The sequence below is a fragment of the Arachis hypogaea genome, chromosome 4, assembly GCF_003086295.3.
Source record: "Arachis hypogaea cultivar Tifrunner chromosome 4, arahy.Tifrunner.gnm2.J5K5, whole genome shotgun sequence".
NCBI lineage: Eukaryota > Viridiplantae > Streptophyta > Magnoliopsida > Fabales > Fabaceae > Arachis > Arachis hypogaea.
Window position 1 is genome coordinate 24,028,405 of NC_092039.1, and position 26,141 is coordinate 24,054,545.

A 26,141-nucleotide genomic window follows, 5' to 3' on the forward strand; every position below is an offset into this window, starting at 1 on the left:
CAAGGCCACCTAACCACACAAAATAATTTTGGTCACTAATAAGATCAATCGCTAAATAGAAACCAATATTTCGGTCACTAAATCGATCGCTGAGGTATTCAGTCGCTAAATGACAACTGATATTTCGGTTACTAAATCGGTCGCTAATTTTTCAATCGCTAAATCAGTCACTAACAGCTAACTTTAAAATTCTAAAATTTGTTGCTAAATCAATCGCTACTGCTGCTTTCTAATTATAAATTTTAACTAAATTTCACATATATCACTATTAAAATTTAATTTTTAAATATAATTCTGATTCAATAAAATATATGAATAATCAAAGATAGATAACTATTTATTAAAATCGAATGTCAATAATTATTGAAAATCATATAAAGATGAAATGGAAAATGGATTCTAATACAAATAAATTTATATTTATGTATACTACATATATGTATTAAAAAAAAATAAAGGCAGAAACAACATGCCACATCAAATGAAAAGCAGATACAACAAGAACTCTTCTAATCAAGGTGGGAAAAATGGTAACTACATATACAATGATAAGAGAAGAGTGGCCTTCTCTCTTGAGAACCGGCAATTCAATAGTATCTTTCCTCAATTCTGAAAATATTCTGAAGGTATTGAGGGAGGGCAATACTTCTTGGCCACACAAATTCAACATATCTATGAGTTAAGAGGAAAATATTAGACAAGGGAACAACAAATCATAGCAGCAACCACTCAAGAAGCAAAGATGTTTATGTTTATACCTTGTGCTGACTATACTTTTCCCTAATTGCAGGCAAATTGGAATTAGGATGGTTGCAACAAAGTCGATGGAGATCCCTTACACAACTACACAAATCAGAAGGCTGGTATTGTGTATAGTGCTTCAATGTAGCATTCTGTTTAAGGAGAAAAAATAATATCAAGCACAAGCATATATACCCTTAAAATAAATACATTAAGAATCTTAAAATGATCATAGGCTTTGTTGATAGTACTGTACCCATGGTTTGGTTGAGGGGGAGAGTATAAACTTGGCTAGAAAAATTGCAGAAGCAGCTATTAGTGACGGAGCATAACAAAGCATATTGTACTCCAACAAAGACAATTCGGCAATGTAGTTTGTCAAGCACTCTAGTTGCAACGAAGGGGTCTGGAAAAATGAAGACATGGAATCATTTTTCTGTTAGAAGTGGAGTTTAATTAAATGCAGTACAAGAACTACAAATAGAAATAACTAGCTTAAGAGAGGAAGATACCTCACTGACTCCTTGAGCTGCACGAACGAACCGTCTGATATCACATGAAAAATAAAAAAGGTGTTTACTTAGGCCATTGAGAAACCATAGAACTTCAAATGATCAGTAAATGATAGCAATCACTTTAATCACTACCTTAAGAAACACTTAATTGTTGGAGCTGTCATTTCAAACTTAAGCCTAAGCCAATCAGAATATCAAGATTACCAAGATATAGTTCAGAAATTATAATAAGCTAGGTTGTCAGAAATAATTACTAATTACAGATTAACATATCAAATAGTAGTTAGGTGCAAATTTGTTATTATGGATGTCCATTGAGCTAAGTTTCACACCTACTATACTGGATTATTAGGCGCATACATTAGTTAAAGAAGTTAAAGAAACTAACCTCCACAGTATCAATTGCTTCATTTGGAGGAATGGCATGTAAGACTTTGCATAAAGGAAGACAAGATTGATCCATTAGCTTAATATTTACCAAAATAATAATAATAATAATAACAAGATCTTTCAAGACACTAGCATTTTCTGATTGACATGATTTATCAAAATATAAAAAGGCTAAGCAGGACGCGTTAGAAAAAAAAAAACAGAAATATCCTTTAGAGAGGCCAATACTGCTCAAATCTAAAAAATTGGTTACAACCAAAAGAAACAAATTGATGTTAGAGGTCATTAAATCAATGCGAATGCATTTTTCTTCCAAGATTCTACTTGCATATGACCTATCAATGAAAAATCACATGCACTAATCATGAGTTTTAGGCCAACATTGTTAATATGATAACATGCTTATAAGTTATAATGGGTTTCCATGTGTTGTTAGCATATTTAGAAAGCACATTTATGAAGAATACAGTAATTATCATCCCAAATTTCAGTATTGTAGCCAATCATTTGGTAACAAAGCATTTAAATACGCTACAAGATCAAACAAAATTAAGATAAACCTTTCTTCTAATGCGGAAACTAAACCATTTGTCAAAGCCACTCCACCAGTCTGTTTAAAGGTGTCAAATGTCAATTATTTCATATCATTTTGTAATATTAAGAACACAAATACACTAAGCTCAAATGTTCACAAAAAAGCTATCGAATAGGTGGATGTCCATTGAGAAGAAGTTAAAGAAACATTCTATTGAACAGGTGGTGGGTAAACTACCTATCAAAATGCTCTAGCTCTCATATGATGTGGATTAGAAAGACAATTTACTCCATCGCTTACGGCTACAACAACATTGAAATCCCCAAACACAACTACTACTACTACTACTACTAGGGTACAATCTCTTTAGACATTTGCCAAAATTCTAACGCATTAACACCATACGCATTAACGCAAAACAAGGAATTCGAATTTGATAAAAATTGAAGATGTAAATAGTTTTGAAAATTCAGGACAAGGCAAAAACTAAAATGGAATTAAAAATCAGAACAAGCAGATAAATAAGATGATAGTAAAATAGAACGCACAAGTGGAGCAGGATTGCGGTGAAACTGAACTGATAGTGGTGAAAAGCAACTCCGGCAAGGTATAGCTCTACCAACGGCGCACAGCTCGATGGAAGACTCCACCCGTGGCAACGGCTGCAGGGGCTTCCCCTGGCAGCGACTCGGACGGCAGCAGTGACGGTTACCAGATTCAACGGAGCTCCCACTGTCGCGTTTCTCTTCCCTCTCTCTTCGAAGCTCAATGGTGACGCGTAGTGAGGCGCGACGGTGAACCCAGCTCGACGGTGACTGGACAGCGGCGGAGCGCGACGGCTCCTCTTCCTCCTCGCGGCGTTTCTGGCTCGCAACGCGCGCTCTCCCTTGCTGGAAACAGTTCTGCTCGACGGCGGCAGCAGCGGCGACGTCTCCTTCTCTCCTTGCGTGGTGGCTCGGCGTTATGACGTCAATGGTGGTGCGCAACGGTGGCGGCAAAGCCCCCTCCCCTTCCTTGTTCTCCGATCTCCTCTACTCTCTCACAGATCTCTCTTTCTCCCTTTTTCCCCATTTTCTTTTCGTTTATTTCCTTTTTGGTTTGTTGAACTGTGTGTTGTGTGTATATGAGGGAGAGGGGTTGGCGGTGGGGGAGTGAAGAGAAAGTGAGCGTGGCTCATGGAGGAACAATCAGGTGGGAGGTATGTGGGTGATTTTGAAATTAAGGTTAGGGTTTGTAAGTTCTAATTTAGCAAGTTTCATTCTATATATCTATCGATTGGCGGTAAAATTGGTCACTAAATTAAAAAATAGCGATCGTGACTAAAAGATCTAAGAATATTTTTTTTTGTTTTGGTTGCTAATTCGGTCGCTAAATTAAAAAATAGCGACCGATTTTAACGATCATTTTTATTCTAGTTGTATAAAACTAATTGGTCGCTATTCGGTGGCTATTAGTGACTGATTCTGTTAGTCACTAAAATCAATCGCTAACTTAACAATTAGCAACCGATCTAGCGACCAATACGTTAGCGACCAAATTAGCAACCATACAGTTATTCACCCTTTCACTATCAGTTGCAAAATCAGTCGCTAAAATAAAAAATAACGACCGATTTTGTGACCAACAGTACCAAAGACATTACTTTCTGTTTTGGTTGCTAATTCAGTCGCTAAATAAAAAAATAGCGACCAATTTTAGTGACCAGATTTATTCTGGTTGTATTAAAACCTTATCGGTCGCTAATTCGGTTGCTATTAGTGACCGATTTTGTGGGTCGCTAAAATCGGCCGCTAAATGTAATTTAGCGACCAATATTTTTTTGGTCCTAAAAATTCTATATCGGTCGCTATTAGCAACCAGTTTTTTCGGTTGCTAAAATCGGTCGGTATTCTGATATTTTCTTGTAGTGAGAAAAAGTATTAGAGTCAAAGATTGAGAGTAAAATGGTTAAAATTTGGAGACAAGAATACATCTTTCTTTCATGCCTCTACCATTCAAAGAAGGGATATGAATAGGATAGAGAGATTGAAGGATTTTAATGGAAAATAGGTGTGTGGGAAGAATAATATTCTTAAGTTGGCAGTACATTACTTTCAGAATCTTTTTAAAACTTCAGAGAACTTAGATATGACTGAATGCATAAGCGAAATTCCTATTAGAGTGACTGAAGATATGAATGGAGAACTCATGAAGGAGGTTACTGATCAGAAAATCAAAGAAACTACTTTCAGCCTTGGAAGTCTCAAGGCACCAGGTCCAAATGGAATAAATGGTCTCTTCTTTCAAAAGCATTGAACAGTTATTGGAAAAGAGGTTTGTGAAGTTGTTAAGAGTTTCTTTCATGAAGGGAACTTGCCAAGCAGCATAGGAGAAACCATTATAGTTTTGGCTCCTAAGACCAATTACCCATAAACTGTTAATCAGTTTAGATCAATTAGCTGTTGTAACTTTATTTATAAGATTACTTCTAAGGTGATGGTTATTAAGCTTAGAAGAATAATAGATAAGATTATATCGCCCATTCAGAGTGTTTTTGTGGGAGGATGCCTCATTCAAGATAATATGGTAATAGTGCAGGAAATGTTTCATGCTTTAAATAAAAAAAAAGGAAGGATGCGTCCAGGAATTTAGTCGTTAAGAATGATATGAACAAATCTTATGATAGGTTGGAATGGTCATTCCTAAAAGCAACTCTCAAAGCTTTTGGGTTTAACCTACATTGGGTTAAGATGATTATGAAGTGCGTCTCACAAGTCACGTATAAGACTAAGATCAATGAAATTTTGTCAAAGGGTTTGTGCCACAGAGGGGACTAAGGCAGGGAGATCTCCTATCGCTGTACTTGTTTATGACAACAGTAGAATTTTTTACTATCCTTATGGATAAGGCTAGAGAAGAGGGTAGAATTTCTGGAGTCAAAATTGCTCTTACTACACCAGCCACTTCACATCTCCTCTTTGCGGATGATTGCATTATTTTCTCGAAAGATAGTGAGGAGAAAATCTATCAGCTCATAACTATTTTGAATATGTATACGGAGGTCTCGAGGCAGAGAATCAATGTGGACTTACGTTTGGCAATCAGATTCCGATTAGAAATATAGTAGAAATAGAATAGATTTTAGGGTTGCCAGTTCGGGATAAATCAGATAAGTATCTTGGGCTTCTAGCTTAGTAGGAAAGATCAAAGAATAAAGCTCTGAGGTGGATTGAGGAGAGAGTGTCAGATAAGCTACGAGATTGAAAAGAAAAACTCCTTAATCAATTTGGGAGGGAGGTTCTCATCAAATCGATTATTCAAGCGATACATGCCTATAATATGAATGTCATCCTCTTTCCTAAATGATTTTGTCAATGTCTTAGTAAGAGAGTAGCTAAATTTTGGTGGGCATCTACTAAAAAGGATAGGGGTATCCATTGGAGGAGTTGGGATAAAATTTGTGCTAGCAAAAAGGATGGAAGAATTAGTTTTAAGGATTTTTATAGTCAAAATATAGCACTGACGGAAGAAAAATCGTCGGTAAAGATTTCACAAAAATAATTACGTTGCAAGTATAGATCTAAACCAACAAATTATCCTCAATCAAATTTAATTTATTTGTCACAATGCAAACCCAATAAAAGTAAACCGAAGTATTTAAATCTCGGGTCGTCTCTCAAGGAATTGCAGGGAAGTGTACTTATAATTGGTTATGGAAAAGTATATTGTGGGTTTTTGAAATAAGAAACAAGAAAGTAAAATGGCAAGGAAATAAATCAATAACTAAGAAAGCTCCTAGCAAGGAAAGAGAATTAGAAGTCCTATCCTAATTATCATTATCAATTGTGATGGTAATTGCTTTTTGCTTTCACTTAGTCAACCTCTAATAACGGAGGAAAGTCAAGCGAGCAAAATCAACTCAACTTCACAAGTTCTAATCAAAGACTAGATTTAGTGAAGTCTAAGCCAACTAGAAATTATCAATTACCAATCAACAAAAGAGTTTTGATAACTCAAGAGTTTCTAATTGATCAATCCAAGTTAAGAACGTAAAAGTCTAATTTGAAACCCTCCCAAGCATTTTATCAAACACTTGGAAGGCACAAAATAAAACATAGAAAACTAACAGGGAAAAATAAATCTAAACAACTAAGTGCATGGAATCAATAACAACAAATGAAGAAGCAAGCAATAAACATGAAATACCTCAAATTGAATTAAAAGGGAATTGAATCTAACATGAGAATTCATAAACTAAATTAGCAAAATAAGAAAATCACGAAGAGAAATAGATAATTAAAGTGCTAGAAAAATAGAATGTAGAAGAGAAACTAAATTAAAGCAACATGAAAAACTGAATTGTGGAAGAAATAAAACTAAAAGACCCTAAAAATCTAGAGAGAGGAGAAAGCCTCCCTCTCTAGAAACCTACATGTAAAACCTAAAATTCTGAAAAGTGAATGAATGATTGTGTGATGATTGATTCTGCTCCACTCCTAGCCTCTAATATGTGTTTTCGGGCTGAAACTGGGCCAAAAAAGCCCAGAAATCGCCCCCTGCGTTTTCTGATACGTGCAGCACGTGGCTCCGTCACGCGTACACGTCGCCCACGCATACGCGTCGCTTTGACAATTCTCTAGCCATGCGTACGCGTCATCCACGCTTGCGCGTCGCTCGTCTTCTGCGCCAGTCATGTGTACGTGTCGTCCACGTGTACGCATCGCTGCCAGCTTCCAGAAACTTCAATTTCTCGGTTCTCTACTAATCTTGCAAAGGATAATGAAAAGGATAAGGCCATATGGGTATGTAAGCTAAGTGAAACAAGGTCCTCAATCATATAAGTGCATGCATACATTAAACAAAGAAAATATAGAATCAAGCAAGACAATTTTAGAGAGAACAACACACACCAAGAATAAAATATTGGTTGATAAGATGTAACCAATCAAATAGGCTCAAAAAGCTCACTGGTTTTGTGTGTTTGAGCTCTAAAAACATGTTCCAAATTAAATATCTTCAAACAAGTTCAACAAAAAATTTTAATTCGAATTAGTGAAATATTATAAAATAGTGTCTTGAAAAGAATTTATCTCTTCAACCAAGTAGTAGCTAAATGCAAGCAACTAATTACACATGCAATCTATTATGCAATGCAACAACTCAATAACAAAGAAAATGAAGAATTGGTGTTGAAAAGAAAGTGGTTACCCACGGAGATCGGTTATAAACCTCCCCACACTTAAAGATTGCACCGTCCTCGGTGCATGCAAAGATGTGCAAGTGGACGGGCTGCTACAACTGCGGAATTCCTTTAAAAGCTTGTGTAGAGTGGCTTGTTGTTCGCCCCATTTAGAAGTTTTCCGTTTTCCTTCTTGATGGCCATCCTGAAAGGAGAGAAAAAGAAGAAGATGTGGGCCATTCAAAGTTAGAAAATTATAGAGGATGAAGTTGTTCGTCAGTAATAACATCTTCGGGCTGAGCGGAGGAAGTTGGGACATATTTAGACATCGGCACCGCAGGTATTGGGAGAGTTGGAGAAGGGAGGGGTTCACCACCCGATTGAAAATCGGGAGCTTGAGAAGCCTGTTTGATCTGCGCCCCCGAGGTCTTTGGATCGGGCACATGTGTATTCTTCTCATAATCCAAAGCAAGAACAATCTTTCTGTCCACCACTATATTGTTCGGACTGATGAGGGAGATGGAAGCAATGATGTGTGAGCATCTTTTCCTTATTTTCTTATTATTTTAGATATGAATTTATTGAGTTTTATTGAGATTTTAAAGTTTGAAGCCTATTTGGATGATACTTTGAGTCATTCTATTGTTTTGATTATTGCATATGAAGTTTGGATCAGTTTGACAAAGTCTATGCAGAAGGAAAGAAAAGAATTTTGATTTTGTTAAGCTAGCGCTAAACGCTACATCTGGCATTTAGCGCCCAAGTACTTTGGATTGCGTGTATCCATTCTGTCAAGCTGGTGCTAAACACGGACCTAGGCGTTTAGCACCAGGTGCCTCGTAACGTGTGCGAGCTCTTTGCCTCATAGGGCGCTAAACGTCGAGCCTGGCATTTAGCGCTAGGAAGACAGCAACGTTTGGGAGCTTTCTGCCACCTGGGGTGCTAAACGCCGATTCTGGCATTTTGCACCAATAGCGTGGATCCAACTTCAATAAAAGAGCTTCATTAGTTAGATTTGGACTACAATTATTGTATTTTATTTTGTTTTAAGTATTTCTATTCCCAAACACAATGTTTTGGGCTTTAGTAGTTATTAGTGCATTTTATTTTCAAATCAAATTAGGTTAGATATAAAAGGAAAAAGATTCATCCCTTCGGGCTTTCTCTTCTCTTCGACCTCATTCTAGTTTTCAAACACTTTTTGAACCCCAGCTTTTCTCTGAGTCATGAGCAACTAAACCTCCTTGATTAAGGTTAGGATCTCTGTTTATTTTATGGATTAATACTATTGTCACTCTATTTTTAATTAATGTATTGATTTAAATTCAACGATTACTTTCGTTCTTCATCTTATGAATTTGATTGTTTTGGAAAATAACTCTTATTCTACATGAATTCTTGTTGATTCTTGGAAAAGTTATCTCACTTAAATACTAGCTTGAAAGAAAACTCCTCCTAAACCACTAATTGCTTGGACTTAACGGGATACATGACATATAATCCTCTTATATTTGGGTAATTAGGGTTTTGTGGCTAATAAACTAGAATTGAATCTAACCCTCTAATCTATATTAAGTGACCGAGGAATTGGCGGTTGATTAGGTTAGAGGAGACTAAATCACTAAGGAATTAGGGTTTAGTCAATTACAGTTTTCCATGAATTGAATCTTGCATGATTAAAATTGTTGGTAAGAAACATTAATCTGGAAGAATAAATAACTCTGAAAGCTTAACTATTTTCTCACATACTTTTCACACCAATTTCACTGTTTGCTTTCTTAATCTCTGAATTACTGTTTAATGTTCTTGAACCCTAAAACACCATTTTTTGCTTGTCTGACTAAGTGAATCACTCAACCATTGTTGCTTGGTCCATCAATCCTCGTGGGATCGATCCTCACTCACCTGAGGTAATACTTGGTACGACCCGGTGCACTTGCCAGTAATTTTCAACTCGAAATTGAGCTTTAAGATTTGCATCCATCCCGTCCATGCCCTCGGCAACGGTCTCATCAAGCTCTGCATACTTGTCACAGGCTTTAGTAACTTCATCCACTAGGTCGAGCTTCTCTCCAAAGACTCTGGTATAACTCTCCTCAGCCTTCTTCTTCAACCCCTCTGACATGGCTAAAGCGGCCTACACTTACTTTACTTTGGCCCGAACTTTACCAAGGTCGGAGAGTAAAGATTTCCTCTCTTCCTCCCATCCCTTTTTAGACTCCCTCAAGGATGCCACTTCAACCTGTATGGTAGCCAACGTACTCTGAGTAGCACCAAGGAGTGTCTTCTCTAACTCTCTAGCTAAAGCTGTGCATATGCCAACTGTCCAGACTCTACCTCGGGCAAGGAGCAGAAGGTAATTTTTAATGGAAACATCATCCATGCTGATGAAGCTGTGAGGAAGAATGTGCTTTTCACTCCAAGAAAGGGCATCAAAACCTTGCTCGTATATACTCCCTGAATCCGAAGTCTTGTATTTTTTGGGATTCGGTTCTATAATAGAAGGCGGAGGATGTGCTGTTGGGTTGGCCGAGCTAGAAGGAGGAGGAGTCAGTTGGGGAGCCGGATCAGGAATAACCTTTAGGGAGGCCGAGGCACCCGAGTTCAACTTTGATGGCGAGGAGAGGTTGGTAGTTTCCCCGGCTTCCTTTAGTTGAATGCTTTGTGCAACAACATTCTTTCTAGCAGTCCGGAGTGTCTTTATAGTAGCTAACTTGGGAGCCATTCTTTTTGTAACACCAAAGTTAGGATATGATTAGTCATCAATACAATTTTTACAAGGCTAGATCTATAAAAGAAGGAGAAAAACTACCTAGTTCGGACTGAAGTTGGCTCAGCTTTTCTAAATATCTTTTGGTATCCAGATACAGAGCTCGTCCCCAGTACTCCTGAAACAATCCGACCACACCCTCCTCAAGCTCGTCTAAATCATCCAAGTTATACTTGACTATCACAGGATTTTCTTTCCAATACAAAGGGAAAGGGGGTTCATCCTCATCGCTTAGGAAAAAAGGTCGGGCACCCTCTACAGCTCGGACCTTAAAAAAAAGTTTTTAAATTCGTGGAAGGATTTATCAAGATAGCGAAAACCTTCCTACCTTGAAAGAGATCCAACCTTGTTTTTTGGAGCTAAAGGGTTTGGTGAGGATGAAAAGATAAAAGAAGACCTTAAGAGAAGGTCGAACATCCAGTTCTTTTCGACAAAGAAGTTGGTATATTTTCAAGAAATTCCAAGAATTGGGATGCAATTAGGTAGGGGCAACATTGCAAAATTTAAGGACCTCGGACTCAAAATCAGAGAAAGAAAAAGTAACTCCTAATTTCGTAAAAAAGCAATCATACACATATATAAAGTGATGTTCCGACCTATCAAGTCGGGGGAAACAAACCCTCTCTTTAGAGTCAATAACCACAATTTCATAGTTTCTCTCATCCTCCCGACTCAAACATAACATATGGTGTCTATGAAAGGCTATTTATTATCAATAACAGGAACTGAAGTAAGAACAGATAAATCTACCCAAGTCAAATTGGACGAGACCTTAGATGACATGTTGTTAACTACTGAATAAGACATAAAAAAGCTACACCTACAATATAATAAACAAATAAATCATCACAAGAAATTAGGTAAAAATACAGGAAGTTGGGTCAAAATCAACGAGCATCAACAATCACAAATTTTAAGGTTTTTTCATACACACACACTACCACCACATCACCAGATACAGAAATGGAACCATCTTTAAACACGAAAAATGACACCATTTGGGTGCAACATAACAGGAAAACCCTTCTTGGTTCGCAGCGACAACAAAGACCAAGTAAAAAGTACAATTTCAAAACCAACATCCGTTCAAAACAAACACAGAAGCATTGATAAAAGAGATACAACCCAGAACACTGGAATAAAGCAGTGAAACTCAAAAAACAACAAAAAAGGGGAATACAGAACTAACCTTGAAAGAGCGCAAAACGGAGTAAAGGACATTTCAAACTGCAAAACATGAACGATCCTCTCCAAAAGTACAAACAAAATCCTCCAAGCTTTAAGATGAAGAAATATGGAATGTTGGGGCAAATGCACGAAGGAAAGAATAAAGGGTGCAAACGTTTCAAAAAATAGAAAAAGAAAGAAATAAGAGAAATGAAGTATTTATAAGACACTAGAGGCAAAAATGTCATTTAACACTCCTCACTAATGATGCTCACGGTTACCAATGTAACTGAAAAAAGAACGTGCGGGATGTTATAAAAAGAAGTGACGTTTTAAAAAACATGTCGAGTATCCGACTTACTAAAAAGGCGGTCTATCCGATGTAAAAGAACAAATCCATCGATGCTTGAGCCCGACCTCATAAATGCCCGAACTCCAGTAGGGGCACTGTTCATACCCTAGCCCAAAATAAAGCCTACCTAAAAAGGTGGCCCCATCTACTAACTCGACCTCATAGAGGTCGGGCACGATAAAGATAGTTCAACCCTACTTATTTGAATAAGTAACTACCTCCTAAGATATTTTTCGTTTATTTAGAAGGGGGATCTTAACAACTTTCCTAGAAAAAAAAATGGTCATCCACCATCAAAGGTGGAACTACTCTAAAAGGTGGTTATCTATCCTACTATAAATACACCGATACCCTCATGTATATTTCAGACCCAATCTACTAAAAACCTGCTTAAGGCCCTTATTAACTTAAGCATCGGAGTCTCGTGTAGGTACCACCCCCTCCACCTCTCCTCAAACAACTTGGACGGATTCATCCTCATTGGAGAAGATGTCGAATAGATTATCCAAAGGCATTTGGATCTTACGTTCAAGCCCAAAGCAACCCAGTTTCAGGTAACCCTCGAGACAATATCCATCGTTCAAAGAGTTGACAGCAAAGGTTGGTCTCGGTGTGGATACGTAAAGGCCCTTCATATCATCAAAGAATAAAGTTATTTTACCAGCGTACTTAGGTATTTAGATCTGTTTTATCTTATTAAAATAAAATTTAAGCACAAAATAGATCTTTAGGATTACTTTCTTTTTTCTTCCGATACGTGTTATGAACACATAGTAATCCAACAGTAGTATCAGAGCTTTAATTTTTTGTGTTTAAATTTTAATCATGTTTTTCAATATGATTAATTTCATTTTTTTTATTTAAGCATGTGATGCAGTTACTATCATTGAGATAGTTTTTTAATAAATTAATAGTTAATTTATTTTAATTTAATTATTTAATTATGATTAAATTATCATTTTTTTAATTTAATAACTATGTTTTTAATAAAAAATTTGATTTGATTTTATTTATTTATTAATTTTATCTTGACTTTGGTCATATTAAAAGGAATAAGATGTAAAAATAATTTTTTATTTATTTCTTATATATATAAGTGTATATATTGAGAATGTCAAATTTGATTCGATAATTTGATAAAGATAAATATTATTCTAATAAAAATTAAATTTTAATTTGATTAATGTGTTTTGAAAATTATAATTTTAGAAATTAATTTTTCTAATGTTTTTTATTATAAAGAGCACCCTGACAAACATGAGTTTTATTTTGAAGATAATAACTAGTATATACATTTTATGTCTTAGGATTTAATTTTATATTTTTACCCTAGACAACTTGGGAGTATAAAATTTAATCCCTGAGTATGATAGAAAATTCTCCAACAATGGAGATAAGTCCTAAAAATAAGAAAATTGACAAAAATAAATTTATCTATTGTTTATAAGGAGCGGCCTAATAATCCGGAAACTTGTACTCAAGGATATAATTTATTTATGCATATGGTTATGCAAAGGAGAATTAATTTTATACTCGAACCTAGACAACCTAGGGGTATAGAAGATAATTTAGTTAAATAATTGCCTGACAACCAGATAATTATTTGGGATTATAATTGTGTGTGATGCAATTTAATCATATTTATTTAGAATATATATGAGTAATGACTTGACAACTAATAGGTCATTGACAACCAATAAGTACTCACTAATGGTTTTAAATATTTTTGCCAAAAATATAGATTCTTAATTTACTTTCATATTTTAACTTTTTAAACATGTCTACTTTTTGTGTGACATACTTGAAAGTAATAAATTGGCTACAATTTGAAAATTATTCTGATATATGAAAGAATTATGTCAAAATTATACTGAAATAATATCATCGAATAAAATTAGTGATGAAACGGTCAGAACTTGTGAAGTATTTAAAATATTACTTTAGTGTAATATGAGTTGTTTTGACCACCATAAGTTTCAGTTTTAAACACTTCCATCCACTATCTATTATTAAACATTTTGAGAAGATGTATGATATGATGCATAATACGACTATAAAAAATTTTGTTAAAGCTAGTGGGAGAATTGGACAATATAGTTTGAATTGAACAACTTTAGAAATTAGAATGTCATTAGGCAAATGGCTTTAACAAGATTTATTCTTATAGTCACCCTTAGAATTTTATTTTATTTTATTTATAATTGACCTTAATATGATTAAGGTTTGTGATCTCTTTGAAAAAGCTCAATATGAGTATTGAGTATGAGAATTAGAATTGCACTTAGAGTTGGTTTGACCAATAATAAAAATATTGAGTATTTTTATTATAAGAGCTTTAAATTGAAATTTCTAAGAGAATATCTATTTATATTCTTGTTGAGTAGAAAATGAGATTCTCTCATAATACATAAATACTAGTACTCTATGTACTCTATTGTGTTTTAAAAAAAGGAATTTGATTAGGCGTGTCTATGGATCGGATCGTATCCGCAGATCCGCGGTAAATATCTGCATCCGATCCGAAAATTGCGGATACGATCCGTTCCGCAAATTGATCGGATCGGATCTGATCCGCACCCTTTGCGGATCGAATCGCAGATATCTGCTCTACATCCGCGTATCCGATCCACAGATCCGCACAATAATAATTAAAAAATAAATAAATATATATATTTGGTATTATATTTACTTGTTTGTATGTTTTAGTTAGTAATTATTATTCATATATTGTATTGTTTTATTTTTGTTATTTAGAAAGAGTTTGATTAAAAATATTTTAGGAATAAATAAGTTTAAAAGTATGAAAAAAATATTTTTATTAAATTTTTTTACATAGAAATATGATTAAAAAGAGAAGGTTTAATCATGCGGATATATCCGATATCCGATCCGATCCACACATTTGCGGATCGGATCTGGCACTAAAAAGCGCGGATATCATATCCGATCCGATCCGATGAAAATTATGCAGATCGAATCGAATTTTCGGCCATATTTGATCCGATCCGATCCGCGGACTGACGAGCAGGATTTTTGCCAGTAAAGAATTTTCTAAAAACAGTCGTGTTGTAGATATAGCTTCTAAACTAACAAAAATCCCTTTCATATAAACGTTTTAGTTGTCACAAGTAACAAACCCCTTTAAAATTGATAACCGAGTATTTAAACCTCGGGTCGTCTTCTCAAGGAACTGCAGGGAAGTATGTTCTTATTATTGGTTATGGAGATTGTAAACTTGGAATTTCAAGAATGAGGAACAATTATGACAAATAATTTAAATGGTAATTAAAAATAAATAAATACTGTAAAGCAAGCTTTTGGCAGGGTATGAGAATTTAGAAGTCCAAGTCTAGTTATCCTTATCAATAATAATGAAAATTGAATCGTAGTTCCACTTTGTTAACGTTTACTAGGCAAAGGAAGGTCAAGGGACAAATTGGGTTGCTCTTCGAATCCTATTTATTTCCTGAGAAAAAATTGGGATTATTGAAGTTCAATGCGATTGGCAAGATAACAATTAACAATTATGCTGTTGAATTGGATAACTCCTGAGTTACTAATTTCTTAACCAAGACCAAAAGGAAAGGAAATTAAAACTGCTAGAATAAAAAATGTCTTCAGATGGGAAGCAATAATCATGTAAATAAAAGAAATCAATATTAAACTGAAATACCTCAAATAACATTAATTCAAAATAGTAGTCTGTAACATGAAAGGATTCATAAAGTAGCTTGCAAAAGTAAATAAAAGGAATATTGAACATGATCAAAAGAGATAATCCTGAAGGTGAATAAAAATCCTAAATCTAAATCCTAATCCTAAAGAGGGAGGAGAGAACCTCTCTCAAAACTAAATCTAAATCATGGAAAGTAATAAAAATGCGAGCTCTCTTTGAATGGATGCATTCCCCACTTTATAGCCTCTAATCTGTGTGTTCTGGGCTGAAAACTGGGTCAAAGCAGCCTAGAAATCACCCCTATGATTTCTGTTATGTTCAGATCGCGGGCAAGTGACGCGGAGGTGTCATCCACGCGGTCGCGCGGATTGCTTTCCTGCCAGGTCTCGTGTCCGCGTGATCTACGCGTTCGCGTCACTCATTGTCGAAGCAGCTATGCGAAATTATATATCAAATCGAAGCCCCCGGATGTTAGCTTTCCAACGCAATAGGAAGCGCATCGTTTGGACCTCTGTAGTTAAAGTTATAGTCGTTTGAGTGCGAAGAGGTCAGGTTGGACAGCTTAGCAGTTTCTCCAACTTCTTGTATTCCTTCCACTTTTGCATGCTTCCTTTCCATCCTCAGAGCCATTCTTGCCCTATAATCTCTGAAAACACTTAACACATATATCAAGGCATCTAATGGTAATAAGAGAGGAAATAATAAGCAAATGTAAGATCAAAGAAGCATGTTTTCAGTCATAGCACAAAATCAGGAAGGAAAATGTAAAATAACATGCGAATAGTATGAATAAGTGGGTAAAGAGTTGATAAAAATCACTCAATTAAGCACGAGATAAACCATAAAATAGTGGTTTATCAACCTCCCCACACTTAAACATTAGCATGTCCTCATGCTAAGCTCAAGAGAACTATAAAAGTAAAGAGGAATGGTAAAATGTATGAAATGCAACCTATGTATATGAATGCAACTACATGCAAAAAATGTTTCTACCTACTTGGTTAAAAGTAAATAAGTTCTGCAAGACAAAAATAATTCAAATTCCACTAATTCAAATCATATAAAATAAAGACAAGTAAACTTGTAAGAAGATAGCTCATGAAAGCAGGGAACATAGAATTAAGCACTGAACCCTTACTGGTAGTGTATATCACTCTAACTCTCAAGTGTCTAGGGTCAATCTCTCTACTCTTCTCTAGTCATGCTTTCTAAACTTTGTTCTTCATCTAACCAATCAACAAATATTTAATGTACCAATGCAAACATCATGAGGTCTTTTCAAGGTTGTAATGGGGCCAAGGTAAGGGTGAGGGTATATATATAAGGCTAAGTGAGCTAGTGAAGTGAATCCTTGATTAGTCCAAGATCTCACCTTAACACATACATACTTTATAAAATTTAAAATGCTTTACCTAGCTACCCAAATTTTCCCACTTTTGTATTACATGCTCATCTATCAAACTTATTTTTGAATTTTGTCCCATGTGCACTGATCCTTTTTATTTTGCATTTGGGGTAATATTATTTTTCTTCTCTTTTCTTTTCTCTTTTTTTTTGTATCCTCTTATTTAATTACTTAATATTATTATATATATATATATATTTTTTTCAATGCACATGGTAATTTTATTATTTTGATTTCACATGAGCATGCTTCCCGAAACTTTTATTTTGAAATGTCTTTATTCTTTTCAACCTTCTACCTTTGTTTTTATCATCCATGTTCCCATAAGGTTCCCCACACTTAAACAATACACAATTTCTATCTTAAGCTAACCAAGGATTCAACTTGGGATTTTTATTTTGTTTTTCTGCTTAAGGCTAGTAATGTGGTTATAAAACAAGAAGGGATTTAAAAGCTCAAGGAGGCTAACAAGGGTGATGTAAAAGGTAGGCTAATTTTGGGATAAGTGAGCTAGAATCAAACAATGGCCTCAATCATATGCAAGCATGTAAATATACTAAATAATGGACATATAGAATGGAACAAAATACAGATTGTAATCATAGAGAAGAAAAACACACAAGAATAATATTTATGGTTAAATAATGTAACCATATAAATAAGCTCAAAGTCTCACAGGTTATGTGTTCTTTGGCTCAAAAACCATGTTCCAAATACAACTTCAAACAAATTTATCAATTTTTTTATAATTTAAATTAGTGAAATACTATAAAAATTTCTTGAAAAAGAAAATATTACTTCAACTAAGTAGTAACTAAATGCATAAAATTAAATAAACATGCAATTAAACATGCAAATGCAACAATGAACTAACAAATAAAGTAAAATATTGGTGTTTGAGAAGAAAATGACTAACCCATGGAGATCGATATCGACCTCCCCACACTTGAAGGTTGCACCGTCCTCGGTGCATGCTAAGATGTACAGGTGGACGGGTTGTTCCAACTGATGCTTTTCTTCAAGAATTGTGCAGGTGGACTTGTGTGTCTCTCCCATGTAAACGTCTTCCGGTTTCCTTCCTGGTGGCCATCCTGAAAGAAGAAGGGAAGAAAAGTAACCCAAAAATAAAGATAGGAAACAATTTAAAATATGGGTGTTAATGCCAAATAATAAGGGTCTCAATTACATGGTAGCTACAACATGCAAGTGAGAAAACAATAGAAGTTCATGACATACTAGTGGTGCAAAATTTGCAACAATGAGGGAGAGTGTGGGTAAGGAGAGGTAATATAAATTCATGTCAATGCAAAAGTAATACAGGTATAAAAGATTGGCATTGATTTAAATAATATTACCTAACCAGAATAAAACAAGTCACTAAGAACCCAAAATAATTCAAGAGAAGATGCAACAGTGAAATAAGAAAATTCAACACCAAAGGAAAAATAATAATTTTAGAAAAGAAAATAAAAATATGCACTAAATTAAAATGCAATGAATGAAATATTTAAATAAAATAAAATGAAAGATAAAAAGAATGAGAAGGGAAGAAGGAGTAAATAAGAAAGGAGGGTGGAAAATTTAGGATTGGGGAAGAAAAGATAGGATTTCTGGCTGATCTGGATAAGCTGTGCGGCGCAGGCGACGCGGACGCGTGGATCACGCGATCGCGTCACTTGATTGGTGCTAGTGGCGCGAGTGTAGCCTCGCATTCGCACAACTCTCTGTTTAAATTGCATTTTGCCAAAAATCTGGGTGACGCGGTCACGTGGGTGACGCGATCGCGTGGATGGCCATTTTTGAAAACGACGCGGCCGCGTAGGGCACGCGTTCGCGTGGGTGGGCTTGGGCTTCTAGCACGAGTCCAGCCCAATTCCAGCACAACCTTCAGCCATACACCCTTTTTACGTCGATTTACAGGGCCACGCGGTCACGTGGGTGATGCGGACGCGTGGGAGGCAGTATTCCCATATGATGCGGACGCGTCAGCGACGCGGTCGCGTGGGATGATTTGTGCCAAAGGCATGCCTCCAGCCACGCTCTCGCGTGACTCTCTGTTCAATTCTTCTCTTCCCAACGCACTAGTGACGCGGACGCGTCAGCGACGCTGCCGCGTCGCGTGCGTGTTTTCTCTTTTTTTTTTTATGCAGTTATGCAGCATGCAATATGCAGTGCTAATGTAGATGCTATGAAAACTTCCAGGTTCAATGAAAATAAAATAAAATAAAAATAAAAATAAACAACACGAAATAAAATTGTAAAAAGAACGATCATACCATGGTGGGTTGTCTCCCACCTAGCACTTTTAGTTAAAGTCCTTAAGTTGGACATTGGAAGAGCTTCCTGTTATGGCGGCTTATGTTTAAATTCGTCTAAAAATCTCCACCAATGTTTGGAATTCCAATAGCCTCCGGGGTCCCAAACTAGGCATGTGAAGCTTCTGAGCAGCTCCAAGCAGATTTTCAGGCTTCCGGGGTGACGAATGTCAGAATAGATTTCATGGTCCCAAGTCTTATTTTTAAATCTGCCTCCGTCTTGGTTACACGTTGCCATCCAGGTGGTTTAAAAAGTAAATTCTCACCATGGTGACCAAACGTTTTCCGTGATCCATTCGATTGAATGTGAGACCAATCCGTGCACTTCGAGTTGAAGCGTGGAACTTTAATAAACCTTGTGCACCGGCTCTGAGCACGAGCCATTTTCCTCTTACTCTTAAAGCCGCAAAGAGCTCTAAGCTGGCCATCTGTTTCAAGCAAACCATATTCAAGTGGAGAAATACAGTTAAAAGTTAAGGATTGTACTCACTTGAAGCTTGTATTAGGTGGTAATGGCCTTGGGGTAGGTGATTCCAATGGTTCTGTGAGTTCTACTCCCTTGTATTCTTTTGTGAATTTTTCCACTTCTTTGTAAGATTTTTCAAATGCATCTGTGTCCTGATCAAAGTCTTCTATGTCTTCCTCATCACTCGAGTCATAGATTGGAGGTTGAGAGAAATCTACCTCCGCATCGTCTTCATATTCATCTGGGGAAGATTCTTTGTTCTCAGAGAATTCACTTGCGGATGCAAGTTCATTACTAAGAGAACTAGACTTGTGACTATCATCCTCAAGGGAATTTGTGTCTTGGATTATTTCGTCTGATTCTTCATAAACGACTTGCCTTGGAGATTGTGCTCTATCCTCCTTAGCATCAATTGTGACGTCCTTGACGGAGTTCTCCTCAATTCTGGATTCCCATGGAGGTTCAGCATCTCCTAGATCTTCAACCAATTCTTCTTCTTGTACAATGACAGCTTCTTCTACTTGTTCTAGTACGAATTCATGCTCTGTCTTGTCCACTGGAGTTTCTAGTATTTCCTTCATGCTACGCTCTTCATTAGATTCTCCACATGGGGTTGTGGTTGGTCCTTGAGCGTTCAAATGTCTAGAAACTAATTGAATTACTGCTTGCTCCAGTTGTCAAATGGTTGTTTGAAGTTTATTTACTGTTTCCTTGAGGCAAACCTCTGATTCTCTGGGTGCTGGGTTTGGACATGAAACATGGGGAAGTGGTGGTGCTTGGGAGTAAGTGGATTGGAACTGGGGTGGAAAAGGATCATACGGTGGCGAATGGTGAAGAGAAGCTTGTGAGTGTGGTGGTTCGAGGTTATGTTGAGAGGATGGTCTATAGGCACGGGGTGGGGCTTGTTGGTAGTTACAAGGTTGTCCACCATATCTTTTAGCTGGGTATGCATTGTAGAATGGTCGTTGTCCATGATATCTTGGAGGGTGTTGTTGCCTAAAGGGTTGATTAGATCCTCTTGGCTCCATCCATCCTTGATTGGTCTGACCTTGATGCATATTCCTGCTGTAACTTCTATTTCCTTCAACAAAGTTAGAACCAAACTCAAAGCGAGAGGGGTGAGAATTCATAGTAGCTAATGCAATTAAAAATAAAAATAAATCAAGTAAAAGAAAAATATTTACAATAACCAATAATAAGGCACACATTAGCAGTTCCCCGGCAACGGCGCCATTTTGACGAGCAGGATTTTTGCTAGTAAAGAATTTCCTAAAAACAGTCGTGTTGTAGATATAGCTTCTAAACCAACAAAAATCCCTTTCGTACAAACGTTTTGGTTGTCACAAGTAACAAACCCCTTTAAAATTGATAACCGAGTATTTAAACCTCGGGTCGTCTTCTCAAGGAACTGCAGGGAAGTATGTTCTTATTATTGGTTATGGAGATTGTAAACTTGGGGTTTCAAGAATGAGGAACAATTATGACAAATAATTTAAATGACAATTAAAAATAAATAAATACTGTAAAGCAAGCTTTTGGCATGGTATGAGAATTTAGAAGTCCAAGTCTAGTTATCCTTATCAATAATAATGAAAATTGAATCGTAGTTCCACTTTGTTAACCTTTACTAGGCAAAGGAAGGTCAAGGGACAAATTGGGTTGCTCTTCAAATCCTATTTATTTCCTGAGAAAAGATTGGGATTATTGAAGTTCAATGCGATTGGCAAGATAACAATTAACAATTATGCTGTTGAATTGGATAACTCCTGAGTTACTGATTTCTTAACCAAGACCAAAAGGAAAGGAAATTAAAACTGCTAGAATAAAAAATGTCTTCAGATGGGAAGCAATAATCTTGTAAATAAAAGAAATCAATATTAAACTGAAATACCTCAAATAACATTAATTCAAAATAGTAGTCTGTAACATGAAAGGATTCATAAAGTAGCTTGGAAAAGTAAATAAAAGGAATATTGAACCTGATCAAAAGAGATAATCCTGAAGGTGAATAAAAATCCTAAATCTAAATCCTAATCCTAAAGAGAGAGGAGAGAACCTCTCTCAAAACTAAATCTAAATCATGGAAAGTAATAAAAATGCGAGCTCTCTTTGAATGGATGCATTCTCCCACTTTATAGCCTCTAATATGTGTGTTCTGCTCTGAAAACTGGGTCAAAAGCAGCCCAGAAATCACCCCCTGTGATTTTTGTTACGTTCAGATCGCGGGCAAGTGACGCGGAGGCGTCGTCCACGTGGCTGCGCGGATTGCTTTCCTGCCAGGTCATGCGTCTGCGTGATCCACACGTTCGCATCACCTGGCGTTGGGGCAGCTATGGCAAATTATATATCAAATCGAAGCCCCGGATGATAGCTTTCTAACGTAACTGAAACCGCGTCGTTTGGACCTCTGTAGCTAAAGTTATAGTCGTTTGAGTGTGAAGAGGTCAGACTGGACAGCTTAGCAGTTTCTCCAACTTCTTGTATTCCTTCCACTTTTACATGCTTCCTTTCCATCCTCAGAGCCATTCCTGCCCTATAATCTCTGAAAACACTTAACACACATATCAAGGCATCTAATGGTAATAAGAGAGGAAATAATAAGCAAATGTAAGATCAAAGAAGCATGTTTTCAGTCATAGCACAAAATCAGGAAGGAAAATGTAAAACATGCGAATAGTATGAATAAGTGGGTAAAGAGTTGATAAAAACCACTCAATTAAGCACGAGATATACCATAAAATAGTGGTTTATCACGGACACCCCTAAATTTGATCCAGTATAAGATTACTAATCTTCCATTGAATTTTTAGACTACATTTTACAAACGTTTCTAAATTAAAAAAAATCACTAAGTCAATTTTTTTATATGAAATATAAAAAGGACAAAAATTGAATCTCAAGAACATTAGAGTTTCGAGATGTATATTGTATATGTGTTATGAGATTATCACACAATAATAAATTGATGTTAGATCTGATAACCGGTATTTATTGGGTACCTAAGAAAATATATATATTATTTCTATCACCCTTCTTATGACAAAATATTTGTGGTAAGAGGTTGGTTAGGGAATTCGAGATTCCCACAGCTTAACCGACAAGTGCACCGGGTCATCCAAGTAATACCTCAAGTAAGTGAGCGTCGATCCCACGAGGATTGTTGGACTGAGCAATAATGCTTATCCAGTTGGCTTAATAAGGAGAACAAAAAGGGTTTTGATGGTTGAAAACTCATAAAGCAATAAACAAAAGAATAAAGAAAGCAATTAAAGGTTTGTGTGAAAACAGTGAGAGAAAACAGTTAAGGCTTCAGAGATGTTTACTTTTCCGGATTAAAAGTTCTTACCAACTATTTTAACAATGCATGATTCTTTCCATGGCAAATTGTAAATGTCTAAACCCTAATCTCTTAGTGATTTAGCCTCCTCTAACCTTCATTAACCGCCACTCTCATGGTCACTTAATTCCGATCAGAGGGTTAAGTTTAAAAACTAGTTTATGGCCACGAAAACCCTAAAGCTAACAGGATTATATGTCACATATCCCAATTAGTTCATGTAATTAGCAATTTAGGAGGAATTTTTTTTCAAGCTGTTGTTCAAGCGAGATAACTCTCTCGTGAATCACAAGAACTCATATAGAACAAGGGTCATACTCTCGTTCCACCCAAATTCATAAGATTAAGAACAAAAACAATCCGTAAAACTGAATCAATACATTAATTAAAATAGAAAAGCAATAATCTTAATCCATTGAAATAAACAGAGCTCCTAACCTTAACCAAGAGGTTTAGTTTCTCATGACTTACAGAGAGACTAGGGTTCTGAAAAAACGTGCGGCTCTTCGATCCCCTAGAAAGGGTGGATCTTATTCCTTTTATACTAACCTAATTTGATTCAAAAATAAAATAAAATAATAAATCCTAATACTAAAATATATTGTTTGTAAATAAAAATTACAAAAAAATAAGACTAATAAATGCTAAATCCACTTGAGATGCCAAAAAGTGTCAATTCAGGCCAAGCTTGCTGGCGCTAAACGCCCACCTAAAGGGGGCAGTGCGTTCTGGCCTTGAGTCCCTTGCTGGCACTAAACGCTCGTTGGGCGTTTAAGCGCCTAGGGATGGTGCTTCCAGTTTTTTTCTTTTTGCTCCAAACTCTGCCAAATTGCTCCAAATTTCACCTAAAATCATAAAAATACTAAAACAACTCAAAGTATCATCCAAAGAGGAGTTTTGCACTAAAATATTATGAAATTAAATAAAATCTAATAAAAAAACAACTAGAAAATAAAGAGAATAAGGGTACAAAATGCTTATGCATCAGAGGTTTAACTCCCTTTCAGAAAAAGGTGTTTATTTCTAAAGGAAGACACGAAATAAGTAGAACTTGAAGTTTATAGACAATCGAAAAGTTCGATTTTTGCAATGTGAAGAGAAATTTTGTATCTGCAAAAAAATAGTGGGAGCATAATGATTTCTCTTAGAATTGCATATTACTCAACAAAAGTTATACTATCTTTTGAAAGTATAAAAAATGTTGATTGTCAAAATTTTTGAAAAGTAGCCTATGTGTATAATTATACAATTCTATAGATATAGATCTTATGGTTATTTAAATTTTTCATATCCATGTACATTGATACCAAGTAAAAAGTATATAGTGTGAAAGATTCTAAAAAAAACTATCAACTGATAGACATTAGAATCATCTTCAATAAGATTGTCCTTAAAATAAAAGTTATGCACTATTGTAGTTGAAGATTTTATGTTTTGAGAAAACTTGATATCTATTACGCATTAGGTATATTGACGAGCGGACTTTTGCGTGGTCTAGAATTTTATAATAAGTTCTCGTTGCAAGTATAGTTTCTAAACCAACAATAATTCTTTCGTACAAAAGTTTGGTTGTCACAAGTAACAAACCCCTAAGAATATTGATAACCAAAGTATTCAAACCTCGGATCGTCTCTCAAGGAATTGCAGGGAGGTGTTCTTATTATTGGTTATGAGTTGTGTGTTTTGGGGTTTTGGATTAAGAAACAAGAAGAGTGAATTGCAGAGAAAATAAAATAACAACAATAAAAAGCCTTGACTAGGAGAAGATTAATCGGAAGTTCTATCCTTGTTGGATTTTTCAAGATTAATAGTAAAAGGTTGTTGTTATTACTTAGTTAACCCTTACCGAATAAAGGAAAGTCAAGTACATAAACCAACTTCTATTCACAAGTCCTAATCCTCTCCCTTGGGAAGGATTAGCGTTAGTGACTAGAGAGCCAGTCAACAACTTCCAATTACCAATTGGCTCTTGAGTCTTCCAACTCAAGGGTCTTCTATTAAATATGAATCAACTCTAAAGTCAAGTTGAGATCTACTTGGTTAACATGAATGCCATTTTCATAAACCATATAAAGGGAGTAGAAAGGAGACATGGTAATTAAAATTAAATTGGGAACAATTAAACAAATAATAAATTTAAATGGAAAAGTACTATTTGCATTAATAAATTAACAAGAGAAAAATATAAACTAAAGTAATAGAATAAATAAAAGTATAAGAAAACTAAATTAAAGGAACATTGAACCTGGATTTGAGTAGAAATTGAAAGAAGAAATCCTAAATCCTAAAACCTAGAGAGAGGAGAGAGCATCCCTCTCTAGAATCTACATCTAAACCTAAACTTATGTGAATGAGAAGTGTCCGTATGATTCCTCCACTATGCAGCCTCTAATTTGTGTTTTCTGGGCCAAAAACTGGGTCAAAAACAGCCCAAAAAACACAAATTAGAGGCTCTAGGTTGCTGAATTTTCGCAGATGCGCGCGTACACGTGATGTGCGCGTGCGTGTCACCTAGCTGCATGGCCACTATAACAAATTATATATCATTTTGAAGCTCCGGATGTTATCTTTCCAACGCAACTAGAACTGCCTCATTTGGACCTCTGTAGCTCAAGTTATGATCGATTTAGTGCAAAAAGGTCAGGCTGGACAGCTCAGCAATTCCTTTAATTTCTTGTATTCCTTCCACTTTTGCATGCTTCCTTTCCATACTCTAAGCCATTCTTGCCCTATAATTTCTGAAATCACTTAACGCACATATCACGGCATCGAATGGTAATAAGAGAGGATTAAGATTAGCAAAATTAAGGTCAAAGAAGCATGTTTTCAATCGTAGCACAAAATTAGGAAGAAAAGCGTAAAACATGCGATTTCTATGAATAAGCGTGAGAATAATGGATAAAATTCACCCAATTAAGCACGAGATAAATCGTAAAATAGCAGCTTATCAACCTCCCCATATTTAAACATTAGCATGTCCTCATGCTAAGTTCAAGAGAACTAAAAGAGTGAAGGCAAAATGCTAATGTTTACCACATATTTCGTACAAAAGCATTTATAATAAGACATTCCATGTAATTATAATGCAAAATCTAACTGGCCATTAACTATGTTTACCACATATTGATGCATCCCAAATTCAAGCACAACTCATATGCATTGATATTATTACTTAACTTGGGACATTTTGTCCCCTTTTTATTATTATTATTATTATTATTATTATTATTATTATTATTATTATTATTATTATTATTATTATTATTATTATTATTATTATTTCCATTTTTTTCTTTTTCTCTCTTTTTTTTTCA

General features: G+C 35.7%; 1 protein-coding gene across 4 annotated transcripts; it reads right to left on the reverse strand.

Annotated features, from left to right (window-relative positions):
* Window positions 1–336: 336 nt before the first annotated feature.
* On the reverse strand, window positions 337–3,419 carry LOC112794759 (cyclin-A1-4). Of its 4 annotated transcripts, XM_072235349.1 has the most exons (8): window positions 2,730–3,416; window positions 2,207–2,256; window positions 1,645–1,688; window positions 1,389–1,433; window positions 1,254–1,287; window positions 998–1,147; window positions 759–893; window positions 337–672 (listed from the first exon to the last, which is right to left on the reverse strand). In XM_072235349.1, the coding sequence occupies exons 3-8, from the start codon at window positions 1,680–1,682 to the stop codon at window positions 664–666; spliced, it is 411 nt and encodes a 136-aa protein (XP_072091450.1). In that variant the 5' UTR covers window positions 1,683–1,688; window positions 2,207–2,256; window positions 2,730–3,416; the 3' UTR covers window positions 337–663. The 4 variants fall into 4 exon arrangements, with proteins under 4 accessions (XP_072091450.1, XP_025692526.2, XP_072091452.1 ...); XM_025836741.3 differs by lacking the exon at window positions 2,207–2,256; XM_072235351.1 differs by lacking the exon at window positions 1,389–1,433.
* Window positions 3,420–26,141: the final 22,722 nt, after the last annotated feature.

Coding starts and splice junctions, on each gene's coding strand:
- LOC112794759 (XM_025836741.3), bottom strand. CDS start 1,682: ATGCCATTCCTCCAAATGAAGCAATTGATACTGTGGAG. Junction 1,434..1,644: donor AAGCAATTGATACTGTGGAG/GTTAGTTTCTTT, acceptor TGATTGGCTTAG/GCTTAAGTTTGAAATGACAG. Junction 1,148..1,253: donor CAGCTCAAGGAGTCAGTGAG/GTATCTTCCTCT, acceptor TCATTTTTCCAG/ACCCCTTCGTTGCAACTAGA.